The sequence below is a fragment of the Carettochelys insculpta genome, chromosome 6 (assembly GCF_033958435.1).
Source record: "Carettochelys insculpta isolate YL-2023 chromosome 6, ASM3395843v1, whole genome shotgun sequence".
In the NCBI taxonomy this organism is placed as follows: domain Eukaryota; kingdom Metazoa; phylum Chordata; order Testudines; family Carettochelyidae; genus Carettochelys; species Carettochelys insculpta.
In genome coordinates, this window is record NC_134142.1 from 121,175,065 (window position 1) to 121,198,614 (window position 23,550).

The following is a 23,550-nucleotide window of genomic DNA, read 5'->3' on the forward strand; positions in this document are numbered from 1 at the left end:
CTTTTGTGGGCAAAGACCTGCTCCGTCAGATTCATGAGTGGGGGGTTTAAAATATGTGGGCTTATGAAAAGGAGGGCGCTGTAGTCAAGAGAAGGGCCAGAGTTGACCATGTCAGTGCAGTCACAGCAGGTGTGGCTCATTATCAGCAGTTAATGTGGAGCTGTGAACATCAAGAGAAGAGAAATCAGGTCAATTCAGTCTCAGAAGATGTGACCCATTATCAGTAGCTAACGTGGAGAAACCGCTTTTATAATTGGCCTACCACTCTCAGGCTCTGTTCAATTTTTGGTTGATGGTGTCAAATTTGCAAATGAATTGCAGCTCTGCAGTTTCTCTTTGAAGTCTGGTTTTGAAGTTTTTGTTTGTTGTAGGACTGCTACTTTTAAATCTGTTACTGAATGTCCAGGGAGACTGAAGTGTTCTCCTACAGGCTTCTGTATATTACCATTCCTGGTGTCTGATTTGGGTCCATTTATTCTTTTACATAGAAACTTTCCAGTTTGGCCAATGTATATGGCAGAGGGGCATTGCTGGCATACGATCATCATCATCAATAAGCAGGGGCTTAGCGCGCGTTAGTGTCTAATGCCTCTCTCACTACTTCCTTCCATCTTTCCCTATCCAGTGCAGAGTGGCTTAGTTTCTGTAGACAAGCTCCGCGCTAATCTATTATATCATCTATCCATTCTCTGTGGGGTCTGACTCTCCTATTCGAACCGTCCATTATGCCGAATACCAGGGACTTGATTTTTCATTCATCATTCATTCTGCAAATAGGCCCAAATAGTCGTAGCTTCTGTTTTATAACCTTGTGCAGCAGGTTCTCTTTCGGCTGTATCTTTCTATATAATTCCTCATTGGTGACCTGCTGCATCCATCCTATTCTCAGAATCTTTCTATAAGAACTTCTTTCGAATGCCAATATTCTTCTTTTCAAATCTTTCACTCTCGCCCACATCTCACATCCATACAACATGCTGCTGAATACACACATTTTCAAGATGCCCAGCTTCATTCTCAAGCTAATTGCTTTGGTTTTCCAGATCTTATCCATTGCCTTCAAACTCGCTCTTGCTGTCACTATTCTAGTCGCTATTTCCTTCTTACAGTCTAGATCATACATCATGTTGCTCCCCAGATATGTGAGCTTCTCTACATTTCCTAGTTCAATACCATCTACACTGATCTGCCTTCCTATTTCCTTATCTCCAGATACCATTGTTTTTGTTTTATCAATGTTCATAATCAGTCCATACCACTTCCCTTCTTCGTTTAACACCCGCACAGTTTTCGCTAGCTTCTCCTTATCTTCCTCAATGATATATCATTCACGAACCTCAAGTTGGTAATTCTTTTCCTGTGCACAGATATCCCTCCTACCCCTTCCTTGATCTTATCCATGGCTCTCTCCAGATGTGCGATGAAGATACTTGGCGATATTGGATCTCCTTGTCTCATCTCTCTACTTGTTTTAAACCAACTTCCCAACCCCTCGCATGTTCTCACCGCTGCCTCTGCATTATCATTGATATCCTTCAAACAACCATGTCAGTCTGCTATCTACTCCGTATGACTCCAACATCGCCCATGTCACTTTCTGATCTATACTGTCAAATGCCTTTTGAAAAAAAAAAAAATATCGACGAAGCAAGTGTATACGTTCTCATTCTTTCGTCGAGCCTTCTCCGCTATCAGTCTGAGTGCCAATATCTGCTGTACGGTACTTCTATCTTTTCTGAACCCTGCTTGCTCGTCTGCTATATGTTCTTCTATCTGCGATTTCCATCTCTCCGACAATATCATCATCAGCACCTTGCCTAGATGACAAGTTAGGGCAATCGTCTGTAGTTCTTGCACCCCAGTGCACTTCCTTTCTTGGGTATTGTCACAAACACAGATCTTGTCCATTCCTTAGGTCCCTTCCCTTCTTTCCATGCTATATTACGTAGTCGGTGTATTTCCTGGATCATGCTTTCTCCGCCGTATTTGATCATCTCTCCCATGATCTTATTTCCAGGGCTCTTGTTGTTCTTTCGTCGTTTGACTGCTTCTTCTACTTCCTCCTTCAAAATATCGGTCTCGCTCTTGATGCCCGGTGGAAAGATCTCTTTCGGTTCTTCAATCATTACTGGCATCAGATTTCATTCGTATTGTTGTTTGACGGTCAGTGCATCGACACACATCTGACCAACCCTCCTCCTTCCTCCAGGCTTGGGACTGGCATGGTGCTCATAGAGGCTTCATGGCGGAGTTTGGCATATATTATATTAGTAGATGTGCAGGTGAAAGAGCCTCTGATGGTGTGGTTGATGTGGTTAGGTCCTGTGATGATATCACTGGTGTAGATATGTGAGTAGAGTTGGCACCGAGGTTTGTTGCAGAGATTGGTTTCAGGTTTAGAGTTACTGTAGTGTTGTCTGTAGTTGCTGGTGAGAATTTGTTTAAGGTTGACAGGCTGTCTGTACATGAGGACAGGCTGGTCTCCCAAGGTCTGTGAGAGTGAAGGATCATTGTCCAGAATGGGTTGTAGATCACTGATGGTGCACCGGAGAGGCTTTAGCTGGGGGCTGTATGTGATGGCCAGTGGTGTTCTATTGTTTTGCTTGTTGGACCTGTCTTGTAGCAGGAGGTTCTGGGTACACATCTGGCTCTGTCAATCTGTTTCTTCATTTCCTTAAGTGGGTATTGTATCTTCAGGAACTCACCCAGAAATACTGTCAATCTATCCAACTACACAGATTCATGAGAATGGGAAGGAGTGTGGATTGCTGACTTTGGGCTGGGTGCCTATAGCTGTCAATTTCCTATTAGGAGTCACGTTTTACAGGTAAGTAGAAATTCTAGGAAGGGTTCATGGTTAAGTTCAGGTTTGGTTTGGCTGTGGTCAAAACATTTGGTTAGTCCAGTGGAGGTTACTTGGAATTAGGCTTCCTTTTGAGTTCCATATAAAAGAGAACAAGCAGTCCTGTGGCCCTTTACAGACTAACACATTTATTAGGTCAGGCACTTTCATGAGTTAAACCCACTTCCTCTGATGAGCTGAAGCGGAAAGTACAGAATCCAGGGTGGACAGAGCAGCAAAATACAAAAGAAGTTACCAGTCATTAGTAGGATCAGATGGAGTCAGCAGCAACCAAGGCCAGGTTCAATTTCTACTGGTTCCTGAGAAACAATCAGCACAGAACCAACTTGAGTCCCCACCCAGTAACCTGGGAAAATTAAATACCACATGGCACCTCTAGGAAGCAATGTTTTTAAAGAAGAGAGGGAAGCAATCCAATATTAATTAGGGCAAATGCCACAAGCAGAATTCATAAGCAGAAAACTGCAAACGAAACACCAATCCCGGGCTATGTTGGGCAGTGTCTTCTGCCTTGTGTTCTTGAGTTCTACAGTCAAACATTCCTTTACTGTGGCAACATTCCATTCCTCTGCTAACTCACTGTACCCCACTCACATGGTTGTCCTAGTTCAATAAGGACCCAGCATTCAGAGATGAATCTCTGTGAGCTCACCCTGCCCCCCACCCCAAGTGGCAGAGTGGAAGAGGAAGGAAGCATTTTGCTCCCTCTGCCATCTAAACATGCGCTGGTTGGCCCTCTTGCCAGCTGCCATTTTGCTCCACTGGCCACCTCGCCACCAGCCTCTTGCTGCTCTCCTTTGATACCCCACCAGTTGCTCACTGCTCCACCGGTGACTTTGCCAGCCACCCTGCTGGCCACTCCATGCATCTACTACATCTACTGCTTCCCCCTTATCCACAAAGCTAGTTATCCCATCTAAGAGAGTCAGCTGGTTGGCTTGACATGATCTGTTCTTTTCAAATTCATGCTGACTGTTCCTTATCACCTTCTGCTGCCACTTCTCTACTGTGACCTCCGCTGGTCAGTTTTCTGAGGTTTCACCCAGCTCCTAATGATTGTCAGCTCGTAGTGGGAGAAATGTCTTGCTGAACCAGGCTGGGCAGAAATACTGTCCCACAATTAGTAATTTCAGCTCTAATAATCACTTTACAAAACAACAGACTCCTCATGCAGCCTTAATTTGAACAGAGGGGAGGGCCAGGCTAAACTTGGCCTGTGGCTCTGAGATACAACCCACACCTCTTGGCAAGGACATTGGTCCACACCCTTTCTTACCTTCACAGGGTCTGGCATTTGAGCCTCTAGCTTAGCGAGTTCATTTCAGTGGAGTACGATCCCGTCTATTTGGACAAACTAAGCACAGTTCTGCTCCCCTTTACAATAAAAACAGAAACATTGATAACAGTGTTTCACTACTGCCCGTGTTCAGTACTGATTTGTAACCTAACATCAGCCAAAGCTGACCACGTTGACTGTCTGCTGGATTGCTGGGTGGTGTGTGTGTGTTTATGTGGACCTTCTCCAACTAGCTGTCCAGGGGGAGTTCATTCAGACCCTGCTGACGTTAGAATCACACATATATCATACATTTCTCATAGAACTGGAAGGGACCTTGAGAAGTCATCGAGTCTAGTCCCCTGCCCTCGTGGCAGGACCTATCACCATCCCTTACAGATATTTTTTTTTAATCTAACCTGCCCCAGAACCTAGGACCAGAAGGGATCCCAACGGGTCGTCTAATTCAGTCCCCCACACTCACAGAATCACACGGCTGAAAGACACCTCAGGAGATCATCAGTCCAGTCCCTCATGCCCAAGGCAGGACCAAGTACCCGCTAGATCATCCCTGACAAGTGTCTGTTCAACCTGCTCTAAAAAATCTCCAATGATGGAGATTCCCCAACCTCCCTAGAAAAGTAAATCCAATACTGAACAACCCTGACAACTAGGAAGTTTCTCCAAATGTCCAACCTTAACCTTTCCTGCTGCAATTTAACCCTGTTGCTTCTTGTCTTAGCATCAGAGGTTAAGAAGAATAATTTTTCTCCTTCCTCCTCGTAACGATTTTTATATATTTGAAAGCTGTTACCATGTCCCCTCTCACTCTTCAATTTTCCAGACTAAAAAAAAAAAAAAAAACCAGTTCTTTCAATCTTCTCTCATTGGTCGCTTTAATCATTTTGTTGCTCTTCTCTGGGCCTTCTCCAATCTGTCCACATCTTTCCTGAAATGTGGTAGCCAGAACTGGATTAGCTGAGGCCTAATCAATGCAGAGTAGAGCAAAAAGAGAAGTTACTCACCGTAGTAACGGTGGTTCTTCGAGATGTGTCCCCGTGGGTGCTCCACAATAGGTGACGGCTTGGCCGGCGCCGCAGATCGGATCTTCCAAGCAGTTTCTGCCGGACCGCGCATGCGCCGGCGCGCACCGCTCCCTGGCACGCTCCTGGCCATGTGCGCGATCCGGTCCCCGCCAGTTCCTCGACCAACCGCCTCGGGTGCCCCTGCAAAACACTAACAGAGATCCGAAGCGGGGAGGATGGGCGGGAAGTGGAGCACCCACGGGGACACATCTCGAAGAACCACCGTTACTACGGTGAGTAACTTCTCTTTCTTCTTCGAGTGTCCCCGTGGGTGCTCCACAATAGGTGACTACCCAGCAGTAACCCAAGATAGGTGGTGGGTAATCGGATTAAGTGCAGCTGGTCCCCGAGAGGACCGCTGCGGAGAGACGGGTATCCTCTTGGAATACCCTGTGAAGGGCGTAATGTTTGGCGAAGGTGTCGTAGGATGACCAGGTCGCCGCTCTGCAAATGTCTTTCAATGCAACGCCCTTGAAAAAGGCTGTTGATGCTGCCACCGCCCTGGTGGAATGAGCCCTGGGAGTGGCCGACAAAGGAGTCTTTTTGAGCTCGTAGCACATTTTTATGCAGGATACAATGTGCTTTGAAATTCTCTGCGATGAGAGACCTTCTCCTTTTGATTTGGGAGCGAGGGAGACTAGGAGTCTATCCGTTTTCCGGAAGGACTTGGTCCTGTCTACGTAGAAGGCTAGCACCCTCCTCACGTCCAGGAGGTGTAGGCGCGCCTCTTCGCTGGAGGTATGAGGCTTTGGATAAAACGAGGGTAGAACAATAGGTTCATTGATGTGAAACTCGGAAGAAACTTTGGGAACAAAGGCTGGATGCAGCCGTATGGTTACCGCCTCCTTGGAAAAGACAGTGCAGGGTGGCGTTGCCATGACTGCCGCAAGCTCGCTCACCCGACGAGCCGACGTAATTGCAAGAAGAAAGGTCGTCTTTATTGTAAGGAGGCGAAGGGGAACCGTGGCCAAGGGCTCGAACGGTGGTCCCATGAGTGTGGTAAGCACCAGGTCCAAGCTCCACGAGGGTGGAATCGGTTTCCGAGGGGGGTAGAGGTTTACCAACCCTTTGAGGAACCTGGTAACCATAGGGTGGGCGAACACCGTGTGCCCCCCATCCTCATGTCTGAACGCCGAGATGGCGGCAAGGTGGACCTTTAACGAGGATAGCGAGAGTCCTGCTCTCTTGAGGTCCAGTAAATACTCTAGAATTGTAGGTATAGGCACCGAAAGGGGGGCCAGCTGCTTGGTAGAACACCAAGCCATGAAGCGAGTCCATTTTTGCTTGTAGGTCTTCCTGGTGGAAGTCCTCCTGCTACTTTCTAGGACTTGCTGTACTTCCACTGTGCACGTGCTCTCTAGGGAGCTGAGCCATGGATTAGCCACGCTTGCAGTCGCAGGCTTTGGGGGTGCGGATGCACTATGGACCCCTGGGCTTGCGTGAGCAGATCCGGCGCCGCCGGAAGAGGCATCAGTGGGCGGTCCGACATGCGCAGGAGTAGGGGGAACCATTGTTGGCGATCCCACGTTGGGACTATCAGGATCATCCGAGCCTTTTCTCTCCTGGCTTTTTGCAGAACCTTGTGGATCAGCACTGCGGGGGGAAACGCGTAAAGCAGGGGGCCCCCCCACGGGATCGCAAACGCGTCCCCCAGGGACCCCCGGCCCAGCCCTGCTCTGGAGGAGAATCGTGGGCACTGTTTGTTGTGCTGAGTGGCAAACAGATCTATTTGGGGAAACCCCCATGCGTGGAAAATCGGCCGTAGTAGATCGGGACGGATCTGCCACTCGTGGGTGAGCGCAAAACGCCTACTCAACTGGTCTGCCTTCACGTTGTGCGCGCCCGGCAAGTATGAGGCTCTCAGGATTATATCGTGGGCGATGCACCAGTTCCATAGGCGGATTGCTTCCGCGCATAAGGTACGGGATCGAGCTCCTCCTTGCCTGTTTATGTAAAACATGGTGGAGGTATTGTCCGTACTGATCCCGACGACTTTGCCTCGTATACGGTCTCGAAAGTGTTTGCAGGCGTTGAACACTGCTCTGAGCTCTAGAACATTGATATGTAGAGACTGTTCCGTGGGTGACCACAGTCCTTGAGCCACCTCTTCGCCCATGTGCGCTCCCCACCCTATGAGGGAGGCATCCGTAGTGAGGAAAACCGATATTTGCGGCTGATGGAAGGGTACCCCTGTTAGCAAGTTCCCGGGGTTTACCCACCATTGCAGGGATTCGCGCACCCCAGGTGAGGGCGACACCACCCTGTGAACGGTGTGTACTGCCGGCTTGTATACACTTGCCAGCCAGTGTTGCATGCTGCGCATGTGCAACCTGGCGTTCTGTACCACAAACGTCGCCGCTGCCATGTGGCCCAGCAGCTGCAAGCACGTCAAGACCGGCACTGTAGGGCTGAAGGTGATGACCTGCACGAGGGAACCGATGGCTCGAAAGCGAGCCTCTGGTAGGTATACTCTCGCCGAGACCGAGTTTATGCGAGCCCCTATGAACTCTATGTCCTGTGAGGGGTCTATCTTTGATTTTGCCAGATTGATAACCAGGCCAAGTGAGGAGAACGTGTTTGCTGTGACGCGTATCATGCGGAGGACCTCCCTTTTCGAGGTCCCTTTGAGCAGGCAGTCCCCCAGATACGGGAAGATAAACACCCCCTGTCTGTGCAGGTAGGCTGACACCACTGCCAGGGTCTTGGTGAAGACTCTGGGGGCCGAGGAAAGGCCAAACGGTAGGACCTTGTATTGGAAGTGTTCGTTGCCCACCATGAACCGGAGAAAACGCCGGTGAGCCGGATGGATGGTTATGTGGAAGTATGCGTCTTGTAGATCGAGGGCTGCGAACCAGTCTCCATCGTCCAGTGCTGTAAGGATGGAGGCAATCGTGATCATCCGAAAACGTTGCTTGCGTAGATACCTGTTGAGGCCACGAAGGTCTAAGATGGGCCTCCAGCCTCCTGTCTTTTTCTCCGTCAGGAAATACCGAGAGTAGAACCCTTTCCCTTGCAGTTGCTCCAGCACCTTCTCCACCGCCCCTAAGAACTCGAGGTGGGCCACCTCCTGCCTGAGCCTGGCTACATGGGAGGCCTCCTGAGGGTGGGGCTTGGGCGGGGGTCGCGGCGGCGGGAGTGACTGGAAGGGGATGGCGTACCCCGTGGCTATGATCTCCAGCACCCATTTGTCTGTGGTGATCCTTTGCCACTGGTCGTAGAATGGTCGGAGGCGATGGTGAAAAAGCCGTTTCGGATGATCTTGTGCAATGGTGGTGATGGCGCAGCCCTGGATCTGTATGTCAAACTTGTGGCCTTTGGCCCCGCCCCGAGGACGGACGGCCCTGTTGTGAGCGTCACCTGGGGGTTCTGTACTGCTGGTGCTGCTGATGCCGCCCTTGCTCGTAACCCCTGTGATACTGGGGGCGCTGTTGCTGGTACTGGTACCGCCTTTGCTGTGTGTAGTACCTTTTCTTTGAGTATGGAGGGGTGTAAATCCCCAGGGTCCTGAGTGTGGCTCTTGAATCTTTACTGGAATGAAGGACCGAGTCAGTTGATTCAGCAAACAGCTTCTGCAAGTCGAAGGGAAGGTCGACTATCTTCGCTTGCAGATCTCTCGGTATACCCGAGGTCTGGAGCCAGGACTCCCATCGCATCACCACTGCAGTTGCTGTGGAACGTGCTGCCGTGTCCGCAACGTCCAAAGCAATCTGAACTTCCATCCTCGCAGCCGCGTACCCCTCTTGCACTATGGCCTTGAGGACCGGCTTTTTGTCCTCTGGAAGCGAGTCCATGAGGGAAGTTAATCTGGCATAGTTGTCGAAATTATGGTTCGCCAAGTGCGCTGCGTAATTTGCCATGCGCAACGTTAAGGTGGAGGAGGAGTAGACCTTTCTGCCGAACAGCTCTAGCTTCTTGGCATCTCTGTCCGTTCCCCCTGTTTTAAATTGAGATGTTTTTAGTCTTTGTTGCGAGGACTCCACCACCAAGGAGTTTGGCTGGGGGTGGCTAAACAAGAACTCCATGCCCTTCGCCGGCACGAAGTATTTCTTATCCGCTCTCTTTTGAACAGGCGGAATAGTTGCAGGGGTCTGCCATATGGTAGTGGCGGACTCCAAGATCGCTTCATCAAGCGGTATTGCTACTCTGGAGGAGGCCGGGGAGCTCAAATTTTTAAGGAGCTTATGATGTTTCTCTTGCACTTGTGCTGTCTGGATGCCTTGCGTGAAAGCTACCCTCTTAAACAGCTCCTGAAACTGTTTGAAATCGTCCTTAGGATGGACGTCCCCTAAGGCCGTGGCCTCATCCGGGGAGGAAAACGAGGAACCGCTGGGGTACATTTCTTTGGACCCTTCCGGTTCTTGATGGTGATGGTGCGCCCTCTCGCTGGAGGTATGCGAGGGAAAAATCTCGTGGGTCTACGGCCAGTCCCCCCTGGGACATTTGAGTCTCTGTCCCCGATCGCGATTGCCCTCGGGGGTACGAGGTAGTATGTGGGGATCTTTCCCTGGTAGATTGCCGATGGTGTCCATGCCCTGCGTGGTAGGGACGACCATGGCAGTATAGGCACTGTTCCTGGGAAGGTGACCTTGACCATTCCCTTTGCACGTACCCTCTGTGTCTGGGAGAGGGGGATCGTCGAGACACTGGAGAGAGCGATTTTGCATAATAGTCCAGCGTTTCAAATCCCAGGAAGGGTGAGGGTGGTGCCAGCCATGGGGAGGCTGATTGCAGAAAAGGAGAAGGGGGCTCCGGGTAGGCTAGGGGGGACCCCTGCCTTCTGGTTGGAGTCTGCAACATGAGCGGAGGGCTGTGAGAAAAGAGCTCCACAGCCCTGTCTGGAGAGGGGCTGCAGTGCCTCCTCTTGTGTGCAGCCTTTCCCCTCCCTAAGGGAGGTAACTCCGCCCCCTGATGGGCGGGGGATCCCGGCCCCGTCGGCACCGTGCTAGGCACGCTCGAAGGCGGTGCTGCACGTGCGGAGTGCTTCTGTGCCTGCAGGCTACGTGCCTGCGCGCTCTGCACCGCCGGTTCCCTGGGGGTCGGTGCCGCTGCCTGCGGTGCCGCCGGTACCGGCGCTTGCTTAGCCGCCGCCCTGCCTGCGGTGCGGGGCGGCTGGCTGATCATCGGAGGCTGAGCCGCTTCCACGTGGCTCTCCGTGCTGCCGCCGATCAGCTGTTGCTGCGGCTGGGGGCTGCTTGCTCCTCCCGTCCCGCTCACCGTTGCTGCCGGCAGGGATCGGGTTGGAGAAACTCTCCTCCGTTTTTGCGCTGATGGAGTGAGGGAGGCAGCTTTTCTTCTAAGGCCCCCGGAGGGTCCCTCCTGCTGCGGCCGCTCCGGCACGTCTGGCTGGAGGGCCTTGTCAAGAAGCAGCAGTTTAATCCTCATCTCCCTGTCTCTCCGTGCTCTTGTTGTTAATTTTGCACAGAAGGTGCATTTTTGTGCCACATGGGACTCCCCCAGGCACCTTATGCAGAGACTGTGCCCATCGGACACTGGCATCGCCTCTCGGCAGGACTCACATTTTTTAAAGCCTGAGGAGGACATTGTTGGTGAGTCTTTGAGTTTGTTTATGGGTACTTAGCACCCTCTTTGTGCTGTTTCCCCGTCCGATGGCCTGCCTCAGCAGGAGGGCTGATGGCCCTAGCTCCCGGCCTCCGGCGCTTGTTACTGGGACTGGCTTGAGCTGTCCCTCCGTAGCTTGTTTGTTTTTTTTGTTTTTTTTTTCACAAAATAACAACCGGCTACTTCTCGTAGCCTAAATAACTGAAAACTTTAAAGAGAAAACAATTAAAGTCGTTGAATACGCTATGTGGCTTTAGCCTAGTCGGATTCCGTCTGCAGCAGACGGCGGTTGAGAGGAACTGGCGGGGACCGGATCGCGCACATGGCCAGGAGCGCGCCAGGGAGCGGCGCGCGCCGGCGCATGCGCGGTCCGGCAGAAACTGCTTGGAAGATCCGATCTGCGGCGCCGGCCAAGCCGTCACCTATTGTGGAGCACCCACGGGGACACTCGAAGAAGAAGAATTACTTCTTCTTGTGTCTTGCTTACAACACTCCCGTTAATACATCCCAGGATGATGTTAGCTTTCTTTCTTCTCCCAACAGGGTCACGCTGTGGACTTATATTTAGCTCGTGATCCACTATGACCCTAGATCCCTTTCCACAATACTCCTTCCTAGGCAGTGATTTCATATTTTGTGTGTTTGCAACTGATTAGTCCATTCTAAGTGAAGTACTTTGCATTTGTCCTTACTGAATTTCACACTATTTCCCTCAGACCATTTCTCCAGTTTATCTAAATCATTTTGAATTACCACCCTATCTTCCAAAGCATTTGCAACCCGTCCCATCCACAAAATGTTAAGTGTACTCCAAATGCCATTATCTAAATCTCTGATGAAGATACTTAAGACAATTGATCCAAAACCAATCCCTGAGAAACCACAGTCATTATGCCCTTCCAACATGACTGTAAACCATTGATAATTACTCTCTAGGAATGGTTTTCCAACCAGATATGCATCTGCTTTATAGCTTTATTTAGGTTATATTCACCTAGTTCATTAATGAGATGGTCAAGTGACACTATATTAAATGCCTTACTAAAGTCTACATCTACTGCTTCCCCCTTATCCACAAGGCTAGTTGTCCTGTCAAAGCAAGCTAGCTGGTTGGTTTGACATCATCTGTTCTTTTGAAATTCATGCTGACTGTTACTTATCACCTTCGTGTCTTGCTCATATTTGCAAATTGTTTTCTTAATTATTTGCTTCAATATCTTTCCCCGTACAGAAGTTAAACTGACAGGTCTGGGCTGTCCTTGGCCGTGTCTACACTAGCCCCAAACTTCGAAATGGCCACGCAAATGGCCATTTCGAAGTTTACTAATGAAGCGCTGAAATGCATATTCAGCGCTTCATTAGCATGCGGGCGGCCGCAGCACTTTGAAATTGACACGCCTCGCTGCCGTGCGTCTCGTCCCGACGGGGCTCCTTTTCGAAAGGAGCCCGCCTACTTCGAAGTCCCCTTATTCCCATGAGCTGATGGGAATAAGGGGACTTTGAAGTTGGCGGGATCCTTTCGAAAAAGAGCCCTGTTGGGACGAGCCGTGCGGTGGCGAGACGCCTCAATTTCAAAGTGCCACGGCCGCCCGCATGCTAATGAAGTGCTGAATATGCATTTCAGTGCTTCATTAGTAAACTTCGAAATGGCCATTTGTGTGGCCATTTCGAAGTTTGGGCCTAGTGTAGACGTAGTCCTTATTTCCCATTTTTATAGATGAGCACTACGCTTGCCTATCTATAAATGTCAAATTCTTGCCAGGACTATCTATCATCTAGACCATCCTTGACATGTATTTGTCTCAACTGCTCTTAAAAATCTCCCGTGACAAAGATTTTACAACCTCCCTAGGCCTGGGGTGAGCAAGGGCCCCCCTTTTCATTTCTGCAATCAGCAGAGCCGCACCCCCCCCGCCGCCCACGCACCTGTCTAATGTGATCCCAACCCATAGAAATTTCAGGTATGTTCATATGAAAAATACCTTTCGAGACCTGTAAGAAAATAAGTCTGTAGAACGTTAAAACTTTATTAAGCAGTATATAAATGTGAACACACAGACATTTAAACAGTAACATATTTCATGAGATCGTTAATTAGATGGATGAGTATGAGACATAGCATCATGCTGTGCTCCTCTTTATGAAATCTCACACTCCCCACCCCCCAAAGGGGGCTCATCCCCTCCCCTGCAGTTTGCTCGCCCCCACCCTTGGCAATTTATTTCAAGGTATAATTAGCCTGACAATTCAGACATCTTTTCTAATATCCAATTTTAAACACCCTTAGAATCATAGAACACTAGAACTGGAAGGGACCTCAAGAGGCCATCAAGTCCAGCCCCCTGCCCCAATGGCAGGACCAAGTACTGTCTAAACCATCCCTGATAGACATCTATCTAACCCTTGCTTCAGTTTAAGCCCACTGCTTCTTGTACTATCCACAGGGGTTAACAAGAACAATTTACCTCCCTTCTCCTAAGCGATGCTTCACTTTAGTGTTTCTAGTCAATAGGAGGAGGTGAACATGTGATGTATTTTGTTTATTGCATTTAGAGAAGGCACTTTGCATTACCTAAACTACCCACTGGGTGTCAGGGTAGTACCACAGGAGGTACTAGAAGCTCAGAAAAATGCTTTCTGAGAGATAAAGCACTAAAACTAGCTACAACTACACTACAAAGCGATCTGTCCAGAGAAGTGGCTGTCAGAAGAGATCTTCCAGCAAAACTTCTACAATAAATCATGGAGGGATAGCTCAGTGGTTTGAGCACTGCCCTGCTTAACTCACCATTGTGAGTTTAATCCCTGAGGGGGTCATTTAAGGATCTAGGGCAAACAGATTTTAAAAAAAGGGGGGGAGGGTACTTGGCCCTGTCAAGAGGGCAGGGAACTGGAGTTGATGACCTCCTGAGGTCCCTTCCAGCTCTACGAGATGTGTATGTCCACACACAAAAGTGGATCAAAACAGCAATCTGCTCTGTCAACAGAGAGCAGCCAGACTGCCCAGCCACTCCAGACAGAACAGCCATCTCGAAGCTCAGCACACAGGGGTGAACAGGAAGCCCTGTCTGTCAATGTAGAGCCCACCCCAGAGCACAGAAACCATCAACAAAGGCATTGCTCCTGCTCACAGAGAGGCAGGATGCTGTCAGCAGAAGAGCCGACTTTTGTCGACAGACTGTCAACAAAACACATTTTGCATGTAGATGTGCCGTGAATTTTGTGGACAAATCCCCAGTTTTGTCAACAAAAAACTCTCTGGTGTAGACGTTGCCCCAGTGCTTAAGAAAAGGGTGTGAGAAAATGTTAAATTCATGACTCATGTATTCAAATACCGCCCTGCAGCCAATGAATACATCTCAAACATCACACACGTCTCTCAAATTTATCTCGTCATTTTATATTAAGCCTGGAGCTTAAGTCAGTAAGGGAGGTGAGTTTCAGGTTATTGCACACAGCACGGGGCCAGCAGACGCACTCAAAGAACAAAGGACACTAGAGGGCAGGATAATTGGGGCTGCCCTGTTTTGCAACCCACTTCTGAAGGAAGTACAGGACCGTGTGCAAATTCCCACAAGAGGCCAAATCCAAACAGAGGTGCTTTGTGCACATATGAAATGAGGCCTGGGGAGGGGAGCTGCCTTGGATACACCTACTTCTGAATTGTATTTGAGTGGGGCAACCACGTTGCCCTATGGCAAATACGGGACACTGGCCTCCAGGGATGGGGGGCTGCTGTTCCATGCCACCACTCCTCAACGATGGGGCAGCTGCCCCCCAGTGTGGCACCAGGGATGGGGGCTCCACAGCCTCCTGGTGAGGGGAAGTGGAGGATGGGGACACAGCAGGGGTGTGCCAGGGAACGAGGCAGCTGCCCCATGGCAGAGCTCGCAGGCAGTGGGAGCTGCCTCTGTGGGGCGTCAGGGAATGGGGCAGCCTCACAGTGGAGGGGCTCCCCCTGACAGCAGGGGCTGCTGCCTCAAGACACCAGGTGCTAGGGAACAGGAGCCCCACAAAATATGGGAGAATTTGCCCATTTTCTTAAAAAAGTTGGGGCGCCTGTGAAACAGCTTAACTAATGGACTGTCCTGGGAAAAAATGGTGTGACCCTCTAACTGCGTGATGTGACCCTCTAACTTTAAGCCAGATCACAGAGTGCTAAATGCAGTTGGTCATTGTCTTCCAAGTGAGAAGGATGTGCTGGGCTGAGAACAATCTGTCCTCCAAAGGCGCTTTATAGAGCTGGTACGTGAGGAAGAACCTGGCTGGGATGGGTTTAAAGGAATGGGGAGAATGGCAGTATGATTATATCATTAAGGCACAGTTCAGCCATTAACTATATAAACTGGCCTCACCTTTTGACATATCAGAGCCCTGATTGCCTAGCTCCCAAACACTGACAGGTAGACCTTATTACAACAGAGAGTGAGTTTTCTGGGTGGGCACAGGTTCCGCCTCTTAGCTTTGATGCAGACATGGTCACTGCAGTTTGAATAACAGGAGTTTGAAAGTCCATTCCTAATTAAGGATTGGACCTAGACCTCCATCAGGCCAGAAGAGGCCTGGAGACAGTCCATCACTTGGATGTGACATGAAAGTCCATGTTCTACTGGGATCCCAGAGTCCACTGGAGTGGTCCTGCATGGAGAGATACCATGGGCACTGCAAACACCATAACACCCACAAGCTCTAAGTTTGTTGACTGGCTCAACACCAGCTCTTGCATGTTTAAACTTTCATATCCGGCAGCCTTGGGATCAGGAGATTGCTGGATATTCAAATATTCTGGATAATAGAGAGGTACACCTAGCAATGCATAATGCTAAAATAAACCCAATATTTGATATTAAGAAACAAACAAAAATGTATGCAGGGTACTTTATGTATCAACAGCACTAGTTTTGTACACTGTAAACTTATACTGTATTTGCTTGTATTTACTTTCACTATACTGTACTTATGGAAAACATAACCTGCATTTTAACCATAAGCAAATTTTAGTTATTTGTGAGTTCTGGATAATGGAATGCCAGATATGAAGGAGTTTACTGTATTATCTTAGATTCAGTCTTGGGGTGGGAAGATTTTGGGTAAGTTCCTGTTATTGGTTTGTGTTAAATTATCCAGTGTCTCTAACAGAGGTGACATGGTTTTCTCTTTCAATTCTTTCCAAAGTAGTGACCTTGATCAGCCAGATGTCTAAACAGAACAACACATGCATAGCCCCTCTGAGTAGACAGGCTATAAACTACTGCCAACCACTGTCCAAAACACCAGACATGAAAAATTGTGGTTTTCCTACCATGAATCTGAAGACATGTCCATTGGTTCAGAAGCATCCCAATACGTAAGTATGGATTGAACCTCAGTAATCCAGAACTCTCTCATCTACCTGTAGGGAATGTAGAAGAAGGAATGCAGTGCTGCTGAAGGCTGGGAGAAATGAGTCTCCCAGAGGTCATCTGCATAAGAATGCAAAAGGTGTGCACGTGTGATACCTTTTCAGGCAAAGCCTAATGGGTAGCAAGTAAGCCATAAGATTTGGTCTATTGTAAACATGTAGTTGTAAAATCACAATTTAAGCTGACACTTAATGCAGGAGTTGTGAGATCTCACCAATGCTCTGGGTTGTTGTGGGGGACAGGGCAGTCGCCTTAGCTGTGTAAGACAGTGATTACACAGGGCTCCCTGGTTTAAAGCATTGTGAGGACAGGGGGCGGGGTACTGGTTGAGCCAGCTTGCTGAGTGCCTTGGCCATATAGCTATAAGCCTGGCTTGACTAACCCTCCCCACCTGTTAAAAGATAGAGCTGGATACTAGGGTGTTTGTGAAACCCCACATTAGAGATACCAAGAGCTGAAATCACAGAGTGGTAGCTGAGGCCACACAGAGCTGAAATCACTGGGTTCTGCCTTAGGGCAGTCCCAAGCAGTGGGGTTAGGACCGGCAAACAACAGCAGAACCAGCGGGCGGCCGGTAAGAGCGGTGGTAGACGACGGCGGCCGGTAGGAGCGGCAGCAGTGGTAGACGACGGCGACTGGCAGCCGGTAGGAGCGGCAGTGGCGGCAGATGACGGTGACCGGCAGGTGGCCGGTAGGAGCGGCGGCGGACAACGGTGACCGGCGGGCGGCTGGTGACAGCAAGGGGAGGCTACAGACAAGTGGACAGCTAGTATTGCCCTGGTGATGTATCTGTGGGCTTTGAGTTTGGGACTGCACCGCAAAGGGTACACCCTGTAACTGTGTGTGTGTGGACAAGGGCCAAGAGCCCCAGCAAGAGACTGAGTTCTACTGCATATGGGGATGGTATCTGGGTAAAAGGGTTTTGTCTCTTCTGTGCTGAGATATACTGCATCTGTCGCTGTAACCTTGGGGTAGGTTACGGTCATTAAACAAGCCATTTCTATCTCAGACTCTGTGCTTGCGAGGGGTGGGGGAGAACCGCCTTACAGGCACCCAGCACAGGGGTGAAATTGTCCCAGGCCACTGGGTGGGGGCTCGAGCCGGTTGGTTGTATCCTTAATAGGAAAACCCCACAAAAGTTGAACCCGGCCCTTCTGGCAGGCATCTGGCGTTAACAGAAGGGTTACATACCAATATCTGCAATCCCACTTCTCATGGGTGTGACCAAGTTTCCCATCATCCCATTAAGTTTGTTTCCAGCCACCAGTTCTGGCTCTCAGTGTTCTGTGCTGTTATTTAGCTGTACTTTCCCCCTAAATGTCTTCTCAGAGCCCAGTAAGCAGTGGAAGTGTTGGTAATGCTGCTAGACAATATTGATCTCCCGTGATTCAGCAAATTCTCTCATTTGGCACTGGTCAGGTGCTAAGGTCTCCAGACTACAGAGGTTTACAAATACTAATACAAATAGGGCTTTTTTTTTCAAAAAAAATTCACTGATGTTAGAAATATCAGGAGCTGTAGTGTAGATAAGATACTGCTGGCATCTATAAATACCATGCATAGGTGTTTTTAATTTGATACAAATGCTCTTTGGAATGTTTCAGACTCCCATACATTAGCCAGCATTAAAGTCCTAATAAATTAAAAATAAGGCAAAAAGTCTTACTGTTGCTTGAAGTTTGCCTTTTGATACTCTCTTTCATCCTCAACAGCTCATTCAATTTGCTTTACTGCAAAAGAAAGCCACCACAGACGCTACGGACAAGTGAATGGGTGAAACACAGTTGGAATCTTTTTTCTTCCCACAAGCAGCTGAAAGGAAGCATTGTAACACTTTTAACCAAGACAATGCAGCTGTGATTAACTGGAAAGGATGTTCCCAGATCTTGTCTACCTAGGGGAAAATGATCAGCCTAACTAGTCCAGTCTAATTTAGCAATTGTGGAATAACACCCTTTCATAGACACTTGTCAGAATTAACGTTATATTTTGGAATAATTATTTTGCAACCTGAACAATTATTCCAAAAGTCACTTATTTTGGTAGAGAGAGTATTTGCACGGGGAAGGTATTCCAGATTAGCTATAGAAAAGTAATTATTTTAAAATAGCTATACTGGTCAATTTCTCTTACAAGTCTTTAGAGAAAGCCATGTTACTTGCCTCTGCTTGGAAAAGAGCAGTGATGCCACAGATAACTATCTTAAGTGCTTCTCCCTTAAGATTTTCTTTTGAGAGGGAGAAAAAAATTGAATTTAAAAAGGCATGACAAAAAGTGCATACAAAAGTGGATCTCAAGCAGAAAATGTGAACAAACCAAGGAAAGCTTTGCAGATCACTTACAAAAAAGCTTCCCTCTATGTTTTGCCATCCAGGGGTGGAATGAATTTTGTTATGTGCACCAACCCATATGTGGATGTGCACCACCAACAGAAACAGAGGCTGCCCACTCTGCTTGGCTGTGGGCACTCTGCTAATCAGCTAGGTGACACCTAAATCTCTCCTGGGTGGCTGCCCAACTGCCCAGTTTACACAGAACATACATTAAAGGAGGAAAAATGGAGGATTTTTGAAAATCTGACCATGTCGCTTCACCAAACAATAATCAGGGCCTACGCTTCCAACGAGACCAGAGTCTTTGGGAATAAAAAACTATCAAGACTACTGTCCCTAAACAAAGCTCCTGACAGGTTACTGAACCTGGTTAGGTGGCTAAATATTCTGGAATTCTTCCATTTCCCTGTGGTTTCTGATGTCTCTGGGAAGGGGAGGCTGTGCTGTGTGTAACCCTTCTGCCGGAAGGAGCTGGCAGCAACCAGGGCCAGGTTCAACATCTAGGGGTTCCTTTTCATCCATCTCACACAGAACCGGCTCGAGCCCCCACCCAGTAGCCTGGGAAATTCACACACCCCTGGGCGCCTCGGAGAGGCAATGCTTCCCTACTCGCAAGCACAGAGTCTGCGTGTAGAAAAGAACTGTTAATAAAAGAGGCAGAAAGGTCAATTAGCATAAGCTTGGGAAAATACCACACCCAGAGTTCATAACCAATCCTCAAGTAACTGTCCCAGCTCAAAGCCATTGAGCAATGTCCTTGGCCTCTCAGGCTCCCCAGTCCAATACTGTAAACAGCCAATCCACACACCCAACTTTCTCCACACCCCCAATTCAAATGCCCCACTTACAACTTGGCCCAGTCCGTGCAGGCACTGACACCTCACGCTGATGTATTCCCTCATGGAACCTGAGACAATGCCACTTTCATGCTGGTCTGGCGTTCTGCTTGCTCCTACCAGCCGTCCACCCGTCGCGCTGTCCAGCTGCAGCTCCTCCTGCCAACCATCCACCAGTTGCGCTGTCTATCTGTCCACTGCTGCTCCTACCAGCTGCCCACCAGTTGCACCATCTGCGGCTTCTCCTCCCCACCATGAGTCCACTGCTCCTCCTACCAGCCATACTACCTGTTCATTCACCAGGGGATTGGCCTGAGGTAAAACCCTGTGCTTTCAGCTCTTAATACCTACCACAGTTGAGTTTCATAAAAAACATCAGCATCCAGCTCTACCTTCTAACAGGTGAAGAGAGCTAGTCAAACCAGGCTTATACCTATGTAGCCAAAGCTTAAGCAGCACCACTACACTAGCTAGCTCAACCCATATCCCTCCCCTTCTGCTTTACAAGGCTTTAAACCAGGGGAGCCCTGTGTAATCCATGTCCTATGCAGTTATGATCACCTGCGCTGTCCCCCCAATGACTTGGAGCACTGGTGAGATGTCACAATTCTTATACTGAGTGTTAGCATAAATTGTGATTTTACAACAACGTGTTTACAATAGACAAAAACCTCATTCCTTTCTTGCTACCCATCAGGCTTTGTTTGCAAGGTATCACATATGCACACCTTTGCATTCTCATGCAAATGATCTCTGGGAGACACATTCCTCCCAGCAACGAAGGGTCCTGTGGCACCTTATAGACTAACAGAAAAATTTTGAGCATGAGATTTCATGAGCACAGACTCACTTCATCAGATGCTGGTCTTGGAAATCTGCAGAGCCAGGTATAAATAAGCCAGAGCAAGGGTGGGGATAACAAGGTTAGCTCAGTCAGCAAGGGTGAGGCTTACTACCAGCAGTTGATCTGGAGGTGTGAACACCAAGGGAGGGGAAGCTGCTTTTGTATTTAGCCAGCCATTCACAGCCTTCAGCAAGGTACTACATATGCACACCTTTGCATTCTCATGTAAATGATCTCTGGGAGATACGTTCCTCCCAGCCTTCAGCACTATTGAGTTCCTGCTGGCACATTCCTTACATGTGTAACCCCCAGAGGCACTAAGACCACTGACAAGGGAGAGGGAAGTCTCTGCTCTACAGCAAATTAGTAATACTGTACTGTGTAGGGCCACACTAGCACTAAGGATGGACTTACTGAACCTACACAAAAGGAAGCTAGTAGAGATTTTTGGCATGAAGCTCCCTGGAGTGGAGTCTTCAGCAGAAAGAGGTCTGAAGGCAATTGACTTGCTCCTCCTTTCACCTGACATTGTTTTGAGGGAAGTAATGCCCTCTCACTTAACCCATCCTCAAGGTTAGACTGCAGTGATCATGTTCATCCATCAGGGACTTTTCCTCTCACACAAGCACTGTCCAGGGAAACAGACTTAAGGGTTGCCAGGCATCTGGTTTTCAAGTAGAATACTCAATTGAAAGGGAACACTAGCATCTCTGGTCAGCACCACTGACTACGCTGGTAAATACCTAGTCCATGGCACAGCAGAGGCCTAGAAACAGGGTAGGCTCTACCTACCCTGGCTCAGGACAGCTCCCAGAAGTGGCCACCAAGTCCCCGAGGCCTCAAGGGGCATGGATGCTCAGCAGACTACTGCACTACCACATGCTGGCTCTGCAGCTCCCACTGGTCATTAACCACAAACAACGGGAGCTGCAAGGGCCATGCTTGCAAGCAGCATGCAGAGCCTTCCTGCATCTAGGGGCCATAGGAACCTGGCAGCCATTTCCCCGGAACCATGGTGAGCACTGCCAGACCTTGCACCCCAAGACCCTGCCACAGCCCGCAGCCCCCTTCTGAACACCAACCCCCTCGTCCTCAACCCCCAAATGGAGCACTCATAACCCCCACTTCCCATGGTGAAAGCAAGTGAGGACGGGGGTGTGAGAGATGGTGCAGGCAGAGGGTGGGGACTCAAGGAAGGGCCGGGACAGGGCACAGCTGCTCAGCTTTGTGCCATTAGAAAGTTGGGTGCCCTGGCTGCCTCTCCCACCTGTGGGGCAGGGGCAGGAAGCAGGGCTGCCAGATGTCCTGCAACGTGCAGAGTTTCCTTGACAAGTCCCCCGTCCCACTGGACATTTTTGCACAACGGGGGATGCGAAACTTGTCCAGGTGAGCCCAGCCTACAGCTGGGACTGCCAGCATGGGCTCAGGCTCCAGCCACCTACCAGCTGCGGGGCCCCTCCGCCGCCCCAGTCAAGGACGCTGCAGCTGGGGCTGTCAGCCAGGGCTCCATGCCCCACCAGGCTCCCCTGCTCACGGAATCCCAGCTGGGGCTGCCTGTCCTGCATGCTTTCCAAAACTCTGGTAACCCTAAGCCAGGCGCAGGCGGGAAACTGCCACTGCCCCCGCCCCCAAAGCCAGGCACAGGCCTTCCTGAAGGAGGAACCCCGACGCCGTCAGGCCCACTTCCGGTTTCCACGTTAAGACTACAATTCCCACAAGGCCTTTGGCGCCAGGGCGCATGGGCGGGCACTCGGGAGCGGAAGTGGGCGAACGTTCCACAAGCCCCGCCCCCTCTACGCCGGACGCCATTTTGTCACCGACTTTCACCCGCCGCCCGACGGGGCTTTTTTTTTTTCTTAAAGGAGAAGCGACAGCCAAAAAAAACATCCCCCCCCGCTCCGGCTCTGCGAGCGCCGGGGACGGTGCGGGAGCCAGAGAGGGGAGGGTCGCGGGGACTACCGGCTTTCCCGCGGCCTCGCGCACGGACCAGGGACTCGGGGGGACCAGAGGGGCCCAGGATGCGGCGGGGGCGGTAGGCACCACGATCGCAACAACAGCAGGGAGGCAAAGCTATTGCGCCTGCGCGGAGCGCGCGCTTTACCCCCCTCCCCCCCCAACCCCTGCGCGGCGGGGACTCCTGGGCTGAGGCGGGTGGAAAGGTCACCGAGCTAGGCGCGAGACGCGACTGTTAGTCGGCGCGGGAGGGGGGAGGACAGGCGGCGCGCGCGCCACGGTTGGGAATCCCGAGAGCGCGCGCGCCCGGGGAGCTGCGCTCGCCCATTGGCGAGCGGCGCGGCGCGCGGACTCTGCGAGGTGCGGTTGCCGATTGGCTAGTTTGGGGCCGGGGGCGTGTCGCCTCGCGTCGTGGCTCTTGCTGCTTGATTGGTCGGGAGGCGGGGAGAGCCTCGCGCCCGGTCTGAAGCCGACGCCGGATCCTAATTGGCTGCGGTTGAGCGGGCGCGGCTGCGTAGGGCGGGGGTGGGCGGTGTGTTGCGCCGCGCCGCGCGCCGTCGGGGGAGGAGCGAGGAGGAGCAACCGCCGCGGCCCCCTCCGCTCGCCGCCCCGATGCCGGGGGGGACCGAGCTGCCGGGGGGCGCTGCGGAGCAGGCGGAGACTCAGGGGCCGCCCGCTGCCGCTGCTGGCCGCCGCCGGCCCCCTGTCGCGGAGCAGGGGGAGGAGTCGGGGAGCAGCCGGGTGCTGAGGGGAGGCCGGGAGCGGGGCCGAGCCGCCGCCGCCGGGGGCTCGGTGGGGGGCGCCGCCGCCGCCGCCGCATCCCGCCGCCGGAAGTCTGAGTACCCCCGCCGCCGGAGGAGCAGCCCCGGCGCCCATCCGCCCCAGGAGCCCGAGCCGCCGCCGGCAGCTGCCGCCCAGCCTGGAAGCGGGGGCAAGAAGGGGAGCCCGCGTCCCGCGTGAGTACCGGGACAGCGGTCCCCTCAGACTGATAGGGGCGAGTGCGGAGACTTTGGCCTCCCCTCCCCCCCACACACACTAGGGGTGGGATTCTGGGTGTGCCCACAGAGCCCCACGCACACATGCACTGGGGTGACGGGACTTTGGGTCCACGCGCGCAGCCCCCCCCCCCCCACACTTGTGGGGGTGGGGCTCTGGGTCCACCCTCCCAGCGACTCTCCCACTCACACTAGTGGGTGGGACTCTGGGTCTGTCCACACAGCTCCCTCCCCACATTGGAGGCTGGGAGTCCCCTTGGATGAAAAAATAGAGACACAGTGAGGATGGGGGCAGAAGTAAGGTTCTCAGAATCCATGTGTTCTTCGCTTTTCAGTGTTCAGATTTGCACTCAGTACAAGAGGGTTTTCTTTTGAGGAGAGTGCGACTTTGTCCCTTATGCAAA

At 50.9% G+C, this 23,550-nt stretch overlaps 2 protein-coding genes across 4 annotated transcripts in view; one reads left to right on the forward strand and one right to left on the reverse strand.

The window, feature by feature from the left end:
* The window catches only part of LPXN (leupaxin), a 156,341-nt gene extending 134,487 nt beyond the window's left edge, over positions 1-21,854 (reverse strand). For all 3 annotated transcript variants that reach the window (XR_012646067.1, XR_012646066.1, XM_074998118.1), the window contains exons 1-2: positions 21,637-21,854; positions 16,086-16,171 (exon numbers count right to left, since the gene is read on the reverse strand). Coding sequence is in view for 1 of the 3 variants with exons in the window: in XM_074998118.1 (XP_074854219.1) it covers positions 16,086-16,122 (37 nt within the window). In the remaining 2 variants the exon portion in view is untranslated. The remainder of the gene's footprint in view (positions 1-16,085; positions 16,172-21,636) is intronic.
* A 155-nt stretch (positions 21,855-22,009) lies between these two features.
* ZFP91 (ZFP91 zinc finger protein, atypical E3 ubiquitin ligase) overlaps positions 22,010-23,550 on the forward strand; it is a 28,813-nt gene continuing 27,272 nt past the window's right edge. The window contains exon 1 of the mRNA XM_074998123.1: positions 22,010-23,107. Coding sequence (XP_074854224.1) covers positions 22,764-23,107 — 344 coding nt within the window. The 5' untranslated portion in view covers positions 22,010-22,763. The remainder of the gene's footprint in view (positions 23,108-23,550) is intronic.